The sequence below is a fragment of the Benincasa hispida genome, chromosome 6 (genome assembly GCF_027475165.1).
Source record: "Benincasa hispida cultivar pf3 chromosome 6, pf3_genome.v1.1, whole genome shotgun sequence".
Lineage (NCBI taxonomy): Eukaryota > Viridiplantae > Streptophyta > Magnoliopsida > Cucurbitales > Cucurbitaceae > Benincasa > Benincasa hispida.
This window is the reverse complement of record NC_143483.1, coordinates 43,831,267-43,844,768: the sequence shown is the minus strand read 5'-3', so window position 1 is coordinate 43,844,768 and position 13,502 is coordinate 43,831,267. Positions and strand designations below refer to the sequence as shown.

Here is a 13,502-nt window from a genome sequence, read left to right as displayed (position 1 = left end):
ATTAAAAAATGAACCCAACCCAACCCAAGCATAGTTCGAGTTGGTTCGTGGTATATTAGGTGAACCCATGAACTAACTCAACCCACAAAATTTTCATTTATTTGAATCCAACCCAGCCCAATTGAGTTAATAACCCAACTCAAGCCACACGGGTTGAGTTGGGTTGATCGATTTTTTCGGGTCATCGGATTTTTTGAACACCCCTAGATGGCCCTGACATTCCCTTGTATCCCCTGCGATCGGACTACGTCATCTTTGCTTGTATTGATGCTTTTAAGGGTGAAAGTTATCCCCACAAACTAATATAGATCAAAAAAAAAATTCTCATGAGGTCACCCAATAAGATTGTTCCAAGCTAAGCACGTTTAACTATAAAGTGTCAGGGTTAAGCCCTGAATCTCATAGGGTTTTATAGTTTGTAAACCTTGTATAAACTTGTAAGTGATTAATAATATTTGAATATTTGATATTTTATTCACTTTGTCTATAAAATATCTGATATTTTAGTGGCATTAACCACAAAGCAATAAACTAACATCCACGATTATCGTTGTAACTTAAACATGTATGTGGAGACATAGAGGTGGATCATATTTAAGTGATAACCCAAATGGTCTGTGGTATATAGATCAGGTTGGGTACTTTATCCTGGTGACACTACGAGTAGACTCGCTTTGTAGATGTTACAAATGTTGTAAAGTGCTACAAATGATCTAATCTTGATCATTCATATATTAGACATGCGAGCAGGGATATTCTATACAAAGGAGTTTGTACAAGACCGGACCACAAAATGCTTAGTCTTATTATATAACGCCGTTCATAATAAAGACTTTCATTTCACTAGGATGACCATAGGTAACATGACCTTAATCCTAAGTGAGTTGTGAACTCTTGCCTATGAGAACGGTCATTTGATTTGTATGGGTGAGAGCGGCTAGATTGCCTACTCAACAAGCCTACCATTTTGGGGATTCGTCTGATTAGGGAGCTGAGAACTCAGCTACACAAGTTGGAATTCACTACTTCCTCGAAGAAGGGGTAAGTAGATAAATTGCTCTCTTAAGGGCTGATTCCAGGTCTTGAACAATGTGGCGCCACACCCTCTTCTAGCCCGAGAGGGGTTTAGTCATATTGGGACTATGATCTATTGTCCATTAGAGGGATCAGTAGCACTTAAGAAGTTAGAGGTAACTATAGAAGCAAAACGATAATTTGGTCCAGCTGTACTTACGAGCAATTTGTGAATGGTCAACACAGAAATATATCTGTAGTGCGAAGAGTGCAGTTGTCGGTCTTTAGTGGAGTGTCCGACAATTAACGGATAGTGGATAATGTAATTAAAGAGTTTAATTAATTATTCACGTACCGTTGGAGCTTCAAGCTACAAGTCTATAAGGTCCCTTTGGTAGCTCAAAAGGATTTAGTTGAGAATCAGTTTTTGAGTTAATTTGAATTGTTCAAATTAATAAGAGAGAATTTAATTATATATGATATAATTAAATTGATTCAATTACATATGATATAATTAACATAATGTATTTGATACATTATTGTTTAAATAGAGGAATAAATATTCGAATGTGATTCAAATATATTTTCTATGAATGAGATTCATAGATGTTAAATTTAATATAAATATGATTTATATTAAATGTCATAAAATAGAGAAAAAGAACTATAGTTTATCTTGTATATGATGCAATATTAAAATTATAGGTTATAAATATAATATAATAAGTTGGTTATCATATTTATTTATATTATTAATTATTTTGGATATTATTCTCTTTTTCTCTCTAACCACCTTAATGGGAGGTTAGTTGGTTTTTATGATAAATGAGATAAATAAAATATAATTTTATTATTCCATATCTAATCTACACGATCTTGTGATTGAATCTATATGATAGATTAAGAGAGCATATATGATAGGCTCATTGTCTACAAGATTGAAGAACTTCTCTATACGATAGTGTGCTCTTCCTCAATCGTCTTCCTCCTCTAAACTCTAACACTTCCTCCTAACCAAAATAGTCAGAGCACACCACTCCTAGGTTCTCACCCTGAGAATACCGAGGTCACTAAGTGGGAGTGTCTTCCCCTTTGGTTCGAGTTTGGTTGCTGATCGAGGGGTTCGTGTTTGTTCGAAGAGTTCGTGACAATTTGACGGATTTACGTGAAGAAGAGTTATTCAAAGGTATAATCACTTGAACTCTTTTTGTAGTTTAAAAGAATGCTGTAATTTTTGTTAAGATGCATAATTTGTGTGCTTTATTGTAAATGTTTGTTTTCAATCGAAATGGGATTTGGACGATCCGCTTCCGCTCATGGAGCTCTTGTAAATCGAGTTCCTTCATAAAGTTCCTAAGATTGAGCCATCGAAAAAAAGGGTGCACGTTGTTGGTATAGGTAGTAACTTTCAATTCTTTTGTCTTTTTTAACCATATTTTCATGTTCTCAGGATCCCTATCATTTAGATATGATCTCGGTTCATTTATGTCTTCCTCCTAATCTCGGGGCGTTACAGTAATTGACATGACCTTCGTCCCTAGAGCTCGGAGGTTCAATCCCCACCCTACAATTGTTGTACTAAAATAAAGTTTTGGCTCTAGTTTCATTATGTTTTAAAATGTCACACACTAAATTTTTCAATTGGTTTTAGAAAATTGTTAGTATTTTTTGGGTAAATTGCAAAAACCACTTTTAAAGTATGGTGATAGTTGCAATTATACACCAAACTTTCAAGTAAAAATTGAGTTTTCATGCTTCTAAAACCGTTAAAATTGTAACCTCAAATTTACATAGTTGTAGATATTAGACCTTCAAATATTTAATGGTAAGTAATAAATATAATTTTTATTTAAGAAAATATAATAGGTGAATAAGCTTCTAAAATTTATAATAAATATGCTAATAGATATATATATATATATTTTTTTTAAGAAATCTATAATAAAACTAAATTTAAGATTTATCGATAGTAAATGAATTCGAACGAAATCTCAAAATACCGATTACCGACTAAATTGATATTTTAACCCATTTTTGCCCAAAAAAAATAAAAAATAATAAATAAAATCACAATTTTCAAATTTTTTTTGTGAACTCCAAAGTATGTGGATCCCAACGGTCATTCATTCGTCATCTTCTCCTCTCTCTCGTCCGAGAAGCAAAGCATCAGAGTAAAATGCAGACCACAGCCATAGTTCCTTCTTCAAGTGGCTCCATTTTCTTCAACCCCCTTCTCAATTTTACCCTTTCAAATCCCATAATTCCACCCAGATCCCCATTCCTCTCGACCCTTGTAGCAGTTTCCGATGGATTGCAGGCCCAAACATCGATCATTTGCGCTAGAAAGAAGAAGAAAAGTCCCGGATTTCAGAGATCAACCAAATTGATGCTTGAATTGGCTTCTCTCTTAGTTTCCAATCTCAAGATCTTGCCGCCACCGCTGGATTTAGTCGTCACGGAATTGAGCGGCGGAGATGGAAACGGAGGTGGTTCGCGGTTGTGGAGGGGTTTTGGTGGAGGGGGCTATGATGGATGGAGAGGTAAAAGGAAGAAGAAACCATTGTTGATTGGGTTTTTGATTGTTTGTGGTCTTGTTTTGTTGTTTATGACTGATTTTGAGATCGATACGGTTTGTGGTGTTCTTGGATTTGCTTTATTCAGTGTTGCATTGATTCAATTGTGGCTGAAAAGTGGGATTTCGAAAGATTTCGTTTGGGGGTTTGGCCTTTTCGGCATTTTGATTGCCTTGGGATTGAGAAGATCTGAAATGCAAAAATGGGTTGGAAAATTAGGGATTTACAGTCCAAAGATGAAGAGTTTGAGAAGAAAAATTAGAGGCAAGAAAATTTTCTGAGAGCGCTCTTCGATAAACACAATATATATATCTATAAGTATTTTTTTTCCTCTAATGAGATTATAGTTAGAGATTCGACTAGATATTTCCCCTTCATATCTTCACCTTCTTTTTACATAATTCTCACTCGATGATTCATTTCCATGATCTTCAATCTTGCGTATCTGATTGAGAACGAAGATAATGAAACCGAATTATTACAGTATTATAAGTTTATTGGAAAAATGCAAAACCATGAAGGAGTTGAAACAAATACACAGTCTGATGATTACAACTTCAGTCGTCAAGAACATAGTCCCCTGCAGCAGACTTATTGATTTTTGCGCAAATTCTGATCTGGGTGACATTGAATATGCGAGAACAGTTTTCTATCAAATTGATCAGCCAAGTGTTTACATCTGGAATTCGATGATCAAAGGGTACTGCAATGGCGGTGACAAGTTTGAAGCTCTGTTTATGTATGAAGAAATGCAGCGTAAAGGCTTCTCCCCGGACCATTTCACCTTCCCTTTTGTGTTGAAAGTTTGCTCCATAATCGATCTTTTTGGATATGGGCAAAGCGTTCACAATCGAATTGTGAAAACTGGGTTTGAATTAGATGCGTATACTTCTTGTTGTTTGCTCAATATGTATGTTTCTTGTGGAGATTTGAGTTCTGGGCTGAAGGTGTTTGAGTTTATTCCCAAGTGGAATGTGGTTGCTTGGACTTCCTTAATTGCAGGGTTTGTGAACAATGATCAGGCGAGAGAAGCTCTGAGATTGTTCAAAGATATGGAGAATGAAGGTGTGGAGCCTAATGAAATCACCATGACCACTGCCTTGGCTGCAGCTGCTCATTGCAGAGATATCGATACTGGGAAATTGGTTCACAATCGTCTCTGCCAACTTGGTTTTGATCCATTCGACATAAACTCTAACTTCAATGTAATACTTGCAACTGCAATCATGGACATGTATGCAAAATGTGGCAAGTTGGCGACTGCTCGGAATCTGTTTGATAAAATGCCTCAAAGAAACTTGGTTGTTTGGAATTCGATGATTGGTGCCTATAGTCAATATGGTCGAAGAGCGGAGGCATTACACCTTTTCATTGACATGGGATTGGCTGGGTTTGCTCCTGATAAAGCAACATTTTTGAGTGTGATAAGTGCTTGCACCCATCTGGGGTTTCGATCAACCGGACGAAGTTTACATGCTCGTGTGTTGAAAACAAGCTTCCATGAGTATGTTCCCATCGGAACCGCTCTTATGGACATGTATGCGAAAGCTGGAGATGCAGATACTGCATTGAAGATCTTCAGCAAGATGCAGAAGAAAGATGAAATGGCCTGGACAACGATGATATTAGGGTTAGCAATCCATGACAAAGGCCAAGAAGCACTGCATATGTTCAGAAGAATGGTAGCAGAAGATGAAGTTGCTCCTAACCAAATCACCTACATAGGAGTTCTATGGGCATGCAGCCATCTCGGGCTGATCGAAGAAGGTCAGAAACAGTTTACCTCCATGACTGAGGTTTACGGTATCGAGCCTACTATGGAGCATTATGGCTGCATGATCGATCTTTTGAGTAGAGCAGGCCACTTTGAAGAGGCCGAGGAGTTCCTGAAGAAAATGCCAATGCAACCAAATGCAATAATCTGGAGTTCTATTCTGAATGGCTGTGAAATGTATGGAAATGTAGGTCTTGCTAACAGAGTGAAAGGTCACATAGCAGAGTTGAAGAACTCTGGCAGTGGTGTTTATGTACTTTTGTCAAATATTTATGCCAGAGCCTGTAATTGGCAAGAAATGAAGCTGGCGAGAGATATGTTAAAGCATAAAAAGATCGGAAAAACTCTTGGGAACAGTTTTGTTGAAATAAAGTTGTTGCCTTAGCTAATGCTACTGTTGGATAACAAAAGTTCCATACTATTATGATAGTACCTAATCCAATAATCCTTCCATTAAGCATTTGACACTTGATTAGATGATAAATTATTTTATTCTACGGGTCCATGCAATTATTAAATACTTATTTTTTTGGCAAACAATGAATGGAAGTAGTTGTAGTACTAAAATTTTTCCTTGTCCAAACTAAGAAAACTTAAAAGACGATCAAATCAGGTAAGTAAAGTCAATTGATCTAGTAGTGAACGTAATTATGATGGTTTGAAAGTTTTCAATCAGTAACAGAGGGAGGGAGAAAGACAATTTCAGTCACAGAGGGAGAGAGAGAGACTGTTAGGGGGAGAAAAGTGAGAGAGAGATCATGAATGTTAGAATTATAGACAGATTGATATCGTAAACTTCAAAGTAAAATGAACTAGGCACTACTTAATTCTCTATACAACAGATCTTTTAACAAAATTACAAATTCCATATCATTGTGATGTTTTTCTGGGAGCTTGGTCGAGAAAATTAAGCTGATCCTTTCAAAGCATCTCCTTCTAAAGGAATGACAGAGAAAAAAAATGAGTTAACATCTTTCCTAATAGGCCATATTTCCTAATGAATAGTTATCCACAGAAAAGGCCTTTTCCTAAACAACAAACCAAAATGAGTCAACAATCATCTCAGTATTTTGACCCCCCTAACAAATCATTTAAGCCTGCTAATCACCTTTTGGCTACAGTGCCTTCTAAAATCCCATCTGCACCAAAAGCACCTGAAAATTGCAGGTTATTGACAGGGCCGGGTAGCTGGAAAGTGATAGAGAAGTGACCTGGTGGACATAGATTTTTCGATTGCATCCGAAATACTTGCGAATTCTTACATACTATCTTCTCCCCTGTTGTTGTTACTCCTTTTATTTTCACTTTCCCATCAGGTTCCATGTCACAACTGAAACTGTCTGCTGCCATTAAACAATAGTCTGGTCAGATAGATAATTTTCATGTGTACCAAAGCAAAAACAGATAAGAGAATAATCTTGTGTCTGTATTGTTAGGATAACATTAACGCTGCACATTATGGTAGCAAAGTGGAAGAAAATTAATCAGTTTCAACACTCACTCACTTTGATCTCTAGCCACCCCTGGAAGAGAAACGCGGAAGAAGTATGAATTCTCGTTCTCACCGATGTCCACACGTCCAATGACTGGTCCAACTTTTCCCATGGCTGCAGTCCCAGTGAGGGAAATCCCAGTTTTGGTGGCAGATACAATATCATCCCACTCTTGACTGGTTGTGAGAGGACAATATACCATAGCTGGCCCAACCTTCACCATAGCTTCTGGATCTTCAACTCGTGGAGAAGAAGGAATGTAGCTGTGTGGTAGAGGTGGACCAATATATGGCATGCTATTGATGGGAGCCACATTGAGAATGCGTTGACGAAGATTTGAAGAATCTGCCTCATCTTTTCTTGTTTCCTCAACCCTGCAAGACGAGTAATATGATTACAACATAGTCTGATGGTTCTCTGTCATACCATTCATTGAACAGAAATTGTGGACGAGTCTTTGAACTCCCTTTTTCCTAATAAAAAGAGGTTTTGAAGGATCTCCCTCATATTATGCTCAGTGCACACTGCACTGATCTCAAGGAGTTTCATCCATCAAAAGGTCAACTTCGGGAGAATAAAGATTTTGAAATGTTAAGTTTTTCATTTAGGGACACCAAGATATCTCCAAAAATCCGAGCTCTTACCACTAGGGGCACCAGTTGGAGGTGGGGATCTTTAAACTTAACAATAAAAATAACAAACACTCCCAAATTGAACCAATAATATAAGGCCATAAGCAGTCCAACAGTATGTTCAGTCGCTACTCTAGTCATATGAGAACATATTTTCCTAAGAGAACTAACTCGAGTTAAAGATTGTCTGGGAGGTATTTTAATGGACATATGGAGGGGTCTGAGATTAAAACAGTCATTGCCCAAAGCAAAGGTTGTGTAGGGAACATCTAACCTCTTGTGTGCATATGATGTAGTGCGTGCAAGCGACAGGTTCATCTTGTTTGGCAGGGGAGGGAGAAGAGCATACAAGAGGTCACCAGCGTTATATGAGACACATGCCAAACTAAAAGATTGGAAAGTACGATAGCATAACAAGAAATATATGAATATATGATTAGGTCTAAACTTTCTGTATGGTCAAACTTTTCTAATGCTCACATACTTCAAGAGAAAATTAGTGGGAGAAAGGAAATTTTAGTCTTAAATATTTCCTTTCTTCACCAAGGTGAAGCTGATGTAGTTGAAACAACAGACGGAAAATGGATTGTGATAGAAAACAAGCAGATTGTGACAGCCACCTCCAACAATTTATCCTCACAAACACAATCTCTTTGGGAAAAAATAAATTTCTCAAGCGTAAATAATTTTTTTCTCAAACGGCAGCCCAAATGTCACAGAGAGGATTCACTTAATGGACTTGTTTCTTTTTAAAGCCAGAGTATGTATTCACGTTACTGACATAAGAAGACAAAGATGAACGCCTGGAGGATAAGCTACAGGGACAGGTACAAATGAGTGTACCACATATCTAAAAGAAATGGCACAAGTTTAATGATGTACTTGGACTATCAAAACCCGGGATGCCTGGTCTATGCTATCAATAGATATTATGTGAATTTGGACATCCGGGTGAGTATACATGAGCAAGAGAGAGAACAAGACAAACAAATAGAAATCCTTAAAATTGTGACAACCGTCCAAGAGAGATTGCATACCCGGGTTGGAAATCAAAACAAAAAACAAAATTGATCAAATTTGGTTACTTATAACTCTGACAGATAATTTGGTTTCTAAATCGTTGACATTCCCTTGTATATATATGGGATTTCCTCAGAAAACAGATAACCAGAACAACATAAGTTCCTTTATGAGGCACGTAAATTTGCCATTTCCTTGTATCATAGCCAACTTCAAAGAAACAAGAACTCATTTACAGAATATATGATGTTTATCATTTATGATTAATAAAAGGATAACAAAAAAAGAAGTCTAAAAATATAAGACTATTGGTGATTATTTGCCTTGTAAGTCAACATGTGGGTGTTTAAGACTATAATGCCTCAAGTTGCCTTTTCAACTTCAGACACGTCAGGCAGATAATAAATCTCAACTAGATTTTAAAATCTGTTGTCAAATGGATATAAGCCTCTAGAACTAAAGTATATAAAAAGTACTGTTTTAATGGTTTAGAAAGGAGAAGAAAAAAAAGTTGATATTTGCTATTTAGCTTAAGAGTTCAGACAAAATTCAACAAGCACAAGCAATTACAAACATTAATATGGACCAATCGAATTAAAATGCATCTCAAAAAAGATAAAAATAATCAGTGCAAATTCCAGCTCAATACTTCTATGCTTCTAAGGAAAACGTCATGATTTAACACCAATTTGACAGACTGGCAAGGAAAAATTAAAGGGAAGTCTGAAAGTATTAACTTTCCAAATGAGAAATTACAGTTTCCCCCCTCCAAATCTTTCCAAAATAGGCACTTTAAAGAACTCGTGAACCCATGAACTAAATCTTTTGGTGAAGCCTTTCTGCTGGACTCTATGGAGGTGGAGGGAAAGAAACAACGGCCTTTTCAAAAACAAAGCCAAGCCTTCTGATTACTTATTAAACTTGGTGCTCTTCTCTGTTTTTAGTTGGTGCAAATGAACAAATTTTTTAAAGGACTATTAGTCTCAGAATCTCACTGATTTTATTTCTTGATGGAAGATTCTTTTGTAATCCACTCTACGAAGATTCTCCTTCCATTTTGTAAAGATTAACGAAAAAGGCCGTCTATGTATTACCAACTACGATTTCATGCCATCCAAAGAAAAGAACTCGTCCCAAAATATAAACACAACCATAGATGAGAACACTTATCGCTCATTCACGGACTCCAATTATAGAGAAACTCAACTTGGTTAAAACCGCCAAAAATCTCCAACAAAGTTCCCCTGATTTCCATCTCAACAACTTACTCTCTTAAGCAACCAAAACCAAAAGTTCCCACTCACCATTAAGAAAAAATTCAGAACATAAACACCGCAAAATGATTATTACATTTACCCATATTCAATTACGAACAAGCAGAACGCAAAAATTACCTTCAATTCTTCTTAAAATCCGAAACTATAGTTCATTTATCTATATCACCAAAACCCTTTACCCTAATACCCATCCGCTTCATAAATATAATGCTCAAATACCAAGAAAAAGGAGACAGTAGTTAATTAAAGAAGAGAAAATCCCTCCTCTGCTGCATTAACCGATGATTGATAACAGAAGAGATAGATAGAGAGACAAAGATAGCACTCCAATCAAACATGAAGAGAAGAAGATACCTAGCCGGAGAAGTCATCGGAGAGTCGCCGGAGATTTTGAAAAGCTTGTAAGTTCGGATTTCGTCAACGTACCCAGTAACACTGACAGACAGATGTTAGTGGAGATGTTCAATTTATAAATAAGCATTGCATAGGGCTGAGATGAATACGGTTCCCTTCATATCTTCCTCACGTGATGTTTTTTTCTCCTTTTTCTTTTTTAGTCTCATTTAGAAAAGGCCACTAATTTCTAAATTTGGATTTAAATCCCATTATCCATTCCATAAGTTATTAAGATTAAGGGATTTTTACATAACTTATGTTTGGCCATATATTTTTATAAATATCTTTAAATTCAAAAAAGTTTACTTTTGATAGTTTTGCCATATTTTCGAAGCTACATTAATGATGGAGAGAAAATACATTTTTTTTTTAAGAAGTATTGTAAATAAAGTGTGGGATGGGAGGAATCAAACTTCAAACCACGAGATTAATAGTATGAACATTATGCCACTTGAGCTACGCTTTTGTTGGTAAATAGTGCATTTATTATAGAGAGAGAAAATGCATTTATTTTAATTTTTTTCTATTTTCCAATTTGGAAAAAATATATTTAATGAAATTTTGTTTTCTATTTACATTGGTTTTCACACATCAATTTATTGGTTTTTTTTTTTTTTACAGATTAATGGTTATTTTAAATATACCTTAAAACATTTTGACGGATTCATGAATATTTTAAGAATACCGTAGAACATTTTGTTAGGTATTTGAAAATATTCTAACCAATATATGAAATATGCCAAAATTTATAAATTAGAAATTGACCAAATGCTTGACATAAATCACAGTATAAACCAATATATGAAATATACCGTAGTATATAAATTTTCATAGATTTCATTTACACCACAGAGTATATATCATAATACAATAAGTCTAAATAAAAAAAAACACTCGTTTTTATCAAATAAACAAACACATATACCACAGTACATATCAAATTTCCTACAAATGCTAAAAAGATAGTACATATATATCACAATATATATAAAAAATAGAAAAAAAAATGAAGTCCATCTTCATATGGGGGTTTATAATACATAACTCTCCATCTTTATCTCTTCTTCTTCTTCAGCCATGGTCGTCACAAATCTCTCTCCCTGTCATTGTCAACCGAATTTGCTCGTCCCGTCGCGTCGTCGACCGAATCTGCTCAATCCATCATTGTCGATTCGCACCACGCCGTCCGCACCATCAATTCGTCCCAAGTCGTTTGTGTCATCTTGTATCGATCTATCAATTCGCCTTACGACGTCGTCTACTGCCTACAACTCACATCGCCAAAAGGAGAAAAGAGAGGGAAGGGAAGGAAAAAAAGAGTGGGAAGAGGAAGAAATTAATGTGAATTGTGGAGGAGAGAATATATGAAATATATTGTTGGGGAGAGAAAATATATGCATGGGGGAGAGAGAAATAAATAAATAACTATATATATATATATATATAAAACATAGGTGAGGGCTAAATTGTAAATAATCATTGATATTAGTGAAAATAGGGAGGCCAACATGTCTTTTTTGTAAAAAAAAAATGAAATGTTTAAGACATTAACATAATATGTGTCTATTCTTTAGGCCTTTTATGTAGAAATCCCTAAGATTAAATTACGTGTGCCAAAACGAGCATATCTCAATTAAAATATAGAATGTGTTAGCATAACATGTATCTAATTTGAATACCTTTACCTCTGTTCTACGAATTATTGGGTTTTATGTCCTAAAACTCGTGGTTTGTAAGCAATAAAACTTATACTGAAAATTCAATAAAGTTGTTATTGAATATATTGTTTTTTAGAAATTCAATAAACCAAAGTCCTTTGGCTATTATATGAGTACTTGAACTTTATGTGAAGACATACAAGTGGATCAGGTTCGAGTAAATAGTCAAAATGATCTATAGTATATGAATAAGGTTGGGTGCCTTATTTTGGTAACACTATTGGATGTGGTCTACTCTATAGTTGTTACAAAGAGTTGTAAAGTGCTACAAACAAAGTGATTCTAATTCGTTCATGTTGGGACATAAGAAGTGGGGGTGTCCTGTGCAAATGAGTTTTGTGCAAGATCAGACCACGAAACCAGTCACTCTTACTTTATAACGTTGTTTACTGTTTAAGACTAACTATTTCAAAGCGACCTAGGTAATTTGACCTTAATCCTGAGCTAACTATGAACTCCTGTTTGTTCAGGATTATCCTTTGATCTGTAAATGGTGAGAGTAGACCAACTGCCTCTGCTCAATAAGCTTACCATTTTGGGGATAAGACCGGATGAATAGCTGGGGACATAGGTGTAAGATGGAATTCACTCCTACCCAATTAGGGATAGTAGAAAGGTTGTTCCCTTCAAGTGTTGATTCTGGGTCTTGAACAAGAGGCTTCACCCTCTCATTGAGACATAAGATGCTTCACTTATACCTTTCACGTTTCTCCTAAATAGTCCACACCGTGAGATCTATCCTCGGCCTCGCGGCACCTTTGGCGTGTCCCCTCAGTGGATGGTGTTTGGGTAGGTCAATATTAAGGTTGATGGAGAGAATGTTCATAGTAAGTGGGAGCGGGAAGTGCGACAACATATCCCTCGGTCTCCCTCGTTAGGCTGAATAAAGTTACTGCGCATCGCCTCGAGGCACCCTAGAAGTGTTCCCCTAAAGGATGGCAGTTTTGCGAGTTTTTTTTTTTATTTGATCTCCTGTAAGAGGATAAGTTAACTTAGTCTCTTGTCCTAATCTGCTTCTTTCCTACGGTGGGCTCATTAGAGCGGGACTCTGCCATCAAAAGCGAGGGGTTACACTTACGTGGAAGAGTTAAAGGTTAACGATTTTGGATCGAAAAATGGTGGTTGTTAGGTTCAGTTCTAAGAGTTGGTTCTTTCTAATGGTTGATAATGTCTCATCCCAGCTAAGGGGCAACTGATCACCCCACCGGTGGCATTTGTCCTACCTCACTAGGGCATCATTGAAAAATAGAAGTCTTTAACTTAGGGTACTTGAAACTTTTTTGCAAAATTGATTGGTTTAAAAGTGGTTTAGCAAATTCTAATAAAGTTTTGTTCATTTTTTTAGCAACATTTTCAAAATGGCAACAGCCACGTTAGCATTGCTAAGCGTCGAAAAACTTACTGGCGATAGTTTCGAAACATGGAAACACATGATCATGACAATCCTAATCATCAAGGATCTCATGTTCGCTCTCACGGAGGCTTGTCCTCCTATTCCAGCTCCGAATGCCGCTCGAAATGTTCGGGAGGCATACGAGCGATGGACAAGGGCGAATGAGAAGCCCGAGCCTACATCTTGACAAGCCTTTCTGAAGTCTTGGCCAA

At 36.3% G+C, this 13,502-nt stretch overlaps 3 protein-coding genes across 6 annotated transcripts; 2 read left to right on the top strand and 1 right to left on the bottom strand.

Moving 5' to 3' along the window:
• The first annotated feature begins 3,190 nt into the window (after positions 1-3,190).
• Positions 3,191-5,771, top strand: LOC120077138 (uncharacterized). Its single transcript, XM_090315066.1, has one exon. It carries the CDS (start codon positions 3,191-3,193, stop codon positions 3,866-3,868), a length of 678 nt encoding a protein of 225 aa, XP_090171192.1. The 3' UTR covers positions 3,869-5,771.
• Positions 4,052-5,771, top strand: MEF19 (mitochondrial editing factor 19). Its single transcript, XM_039031038.2, has one exon. The coding sequence runs from the start codon at positions 4,052-4,054 to the stop codon at positions 5,744-5,746; it is 1,695 nt and encodes a 564-aa protein (XP_038886966.1). The 3' UTR covers positions 5,747-5,771.
• Positions 5,772-6,124: 353 nt separating this feature from the next.
• Positions 6,125-10,295, bottom strand: LOC120077606 (HSP20-like chaperones superfamily protein). 4 transcript variants are annotated; one of them, XM_039031543.2, is made up of 4 exons: positions 10,138-10,295; positions 6,867-7,228; positions 6,470-6,704; positions 6,125-6,297 (listed from the first exon to the last, which is right to left on the bottom strand). In XM_039031543.2, exons 1-4 carry the CDS (start codon positions 10,152-10,154, stop codon positions 6,174-6,176), a joined length of 738 nt encoding a protein of 245 aa, XP_038887471.1. In that variant the 5' UTR covers positions 10,155-10,295; the 3' UTR covers positions 6,125-6,173. The 4 variants fall into 4 exon arrangements, with proteins under 4 accessions (XP_038887471.1, XP_038887472.1, XP_090171191.1 ...); XM_039031544.2 differs by having other exon boundaries at positions 6,470-6,701; XM_090315065.1 differs by having other exon boundaries at positions 6,256-6,704.
• Between the last annotated feature and the right edge of the window lie 3,207 nt (positions 10,296-13,502).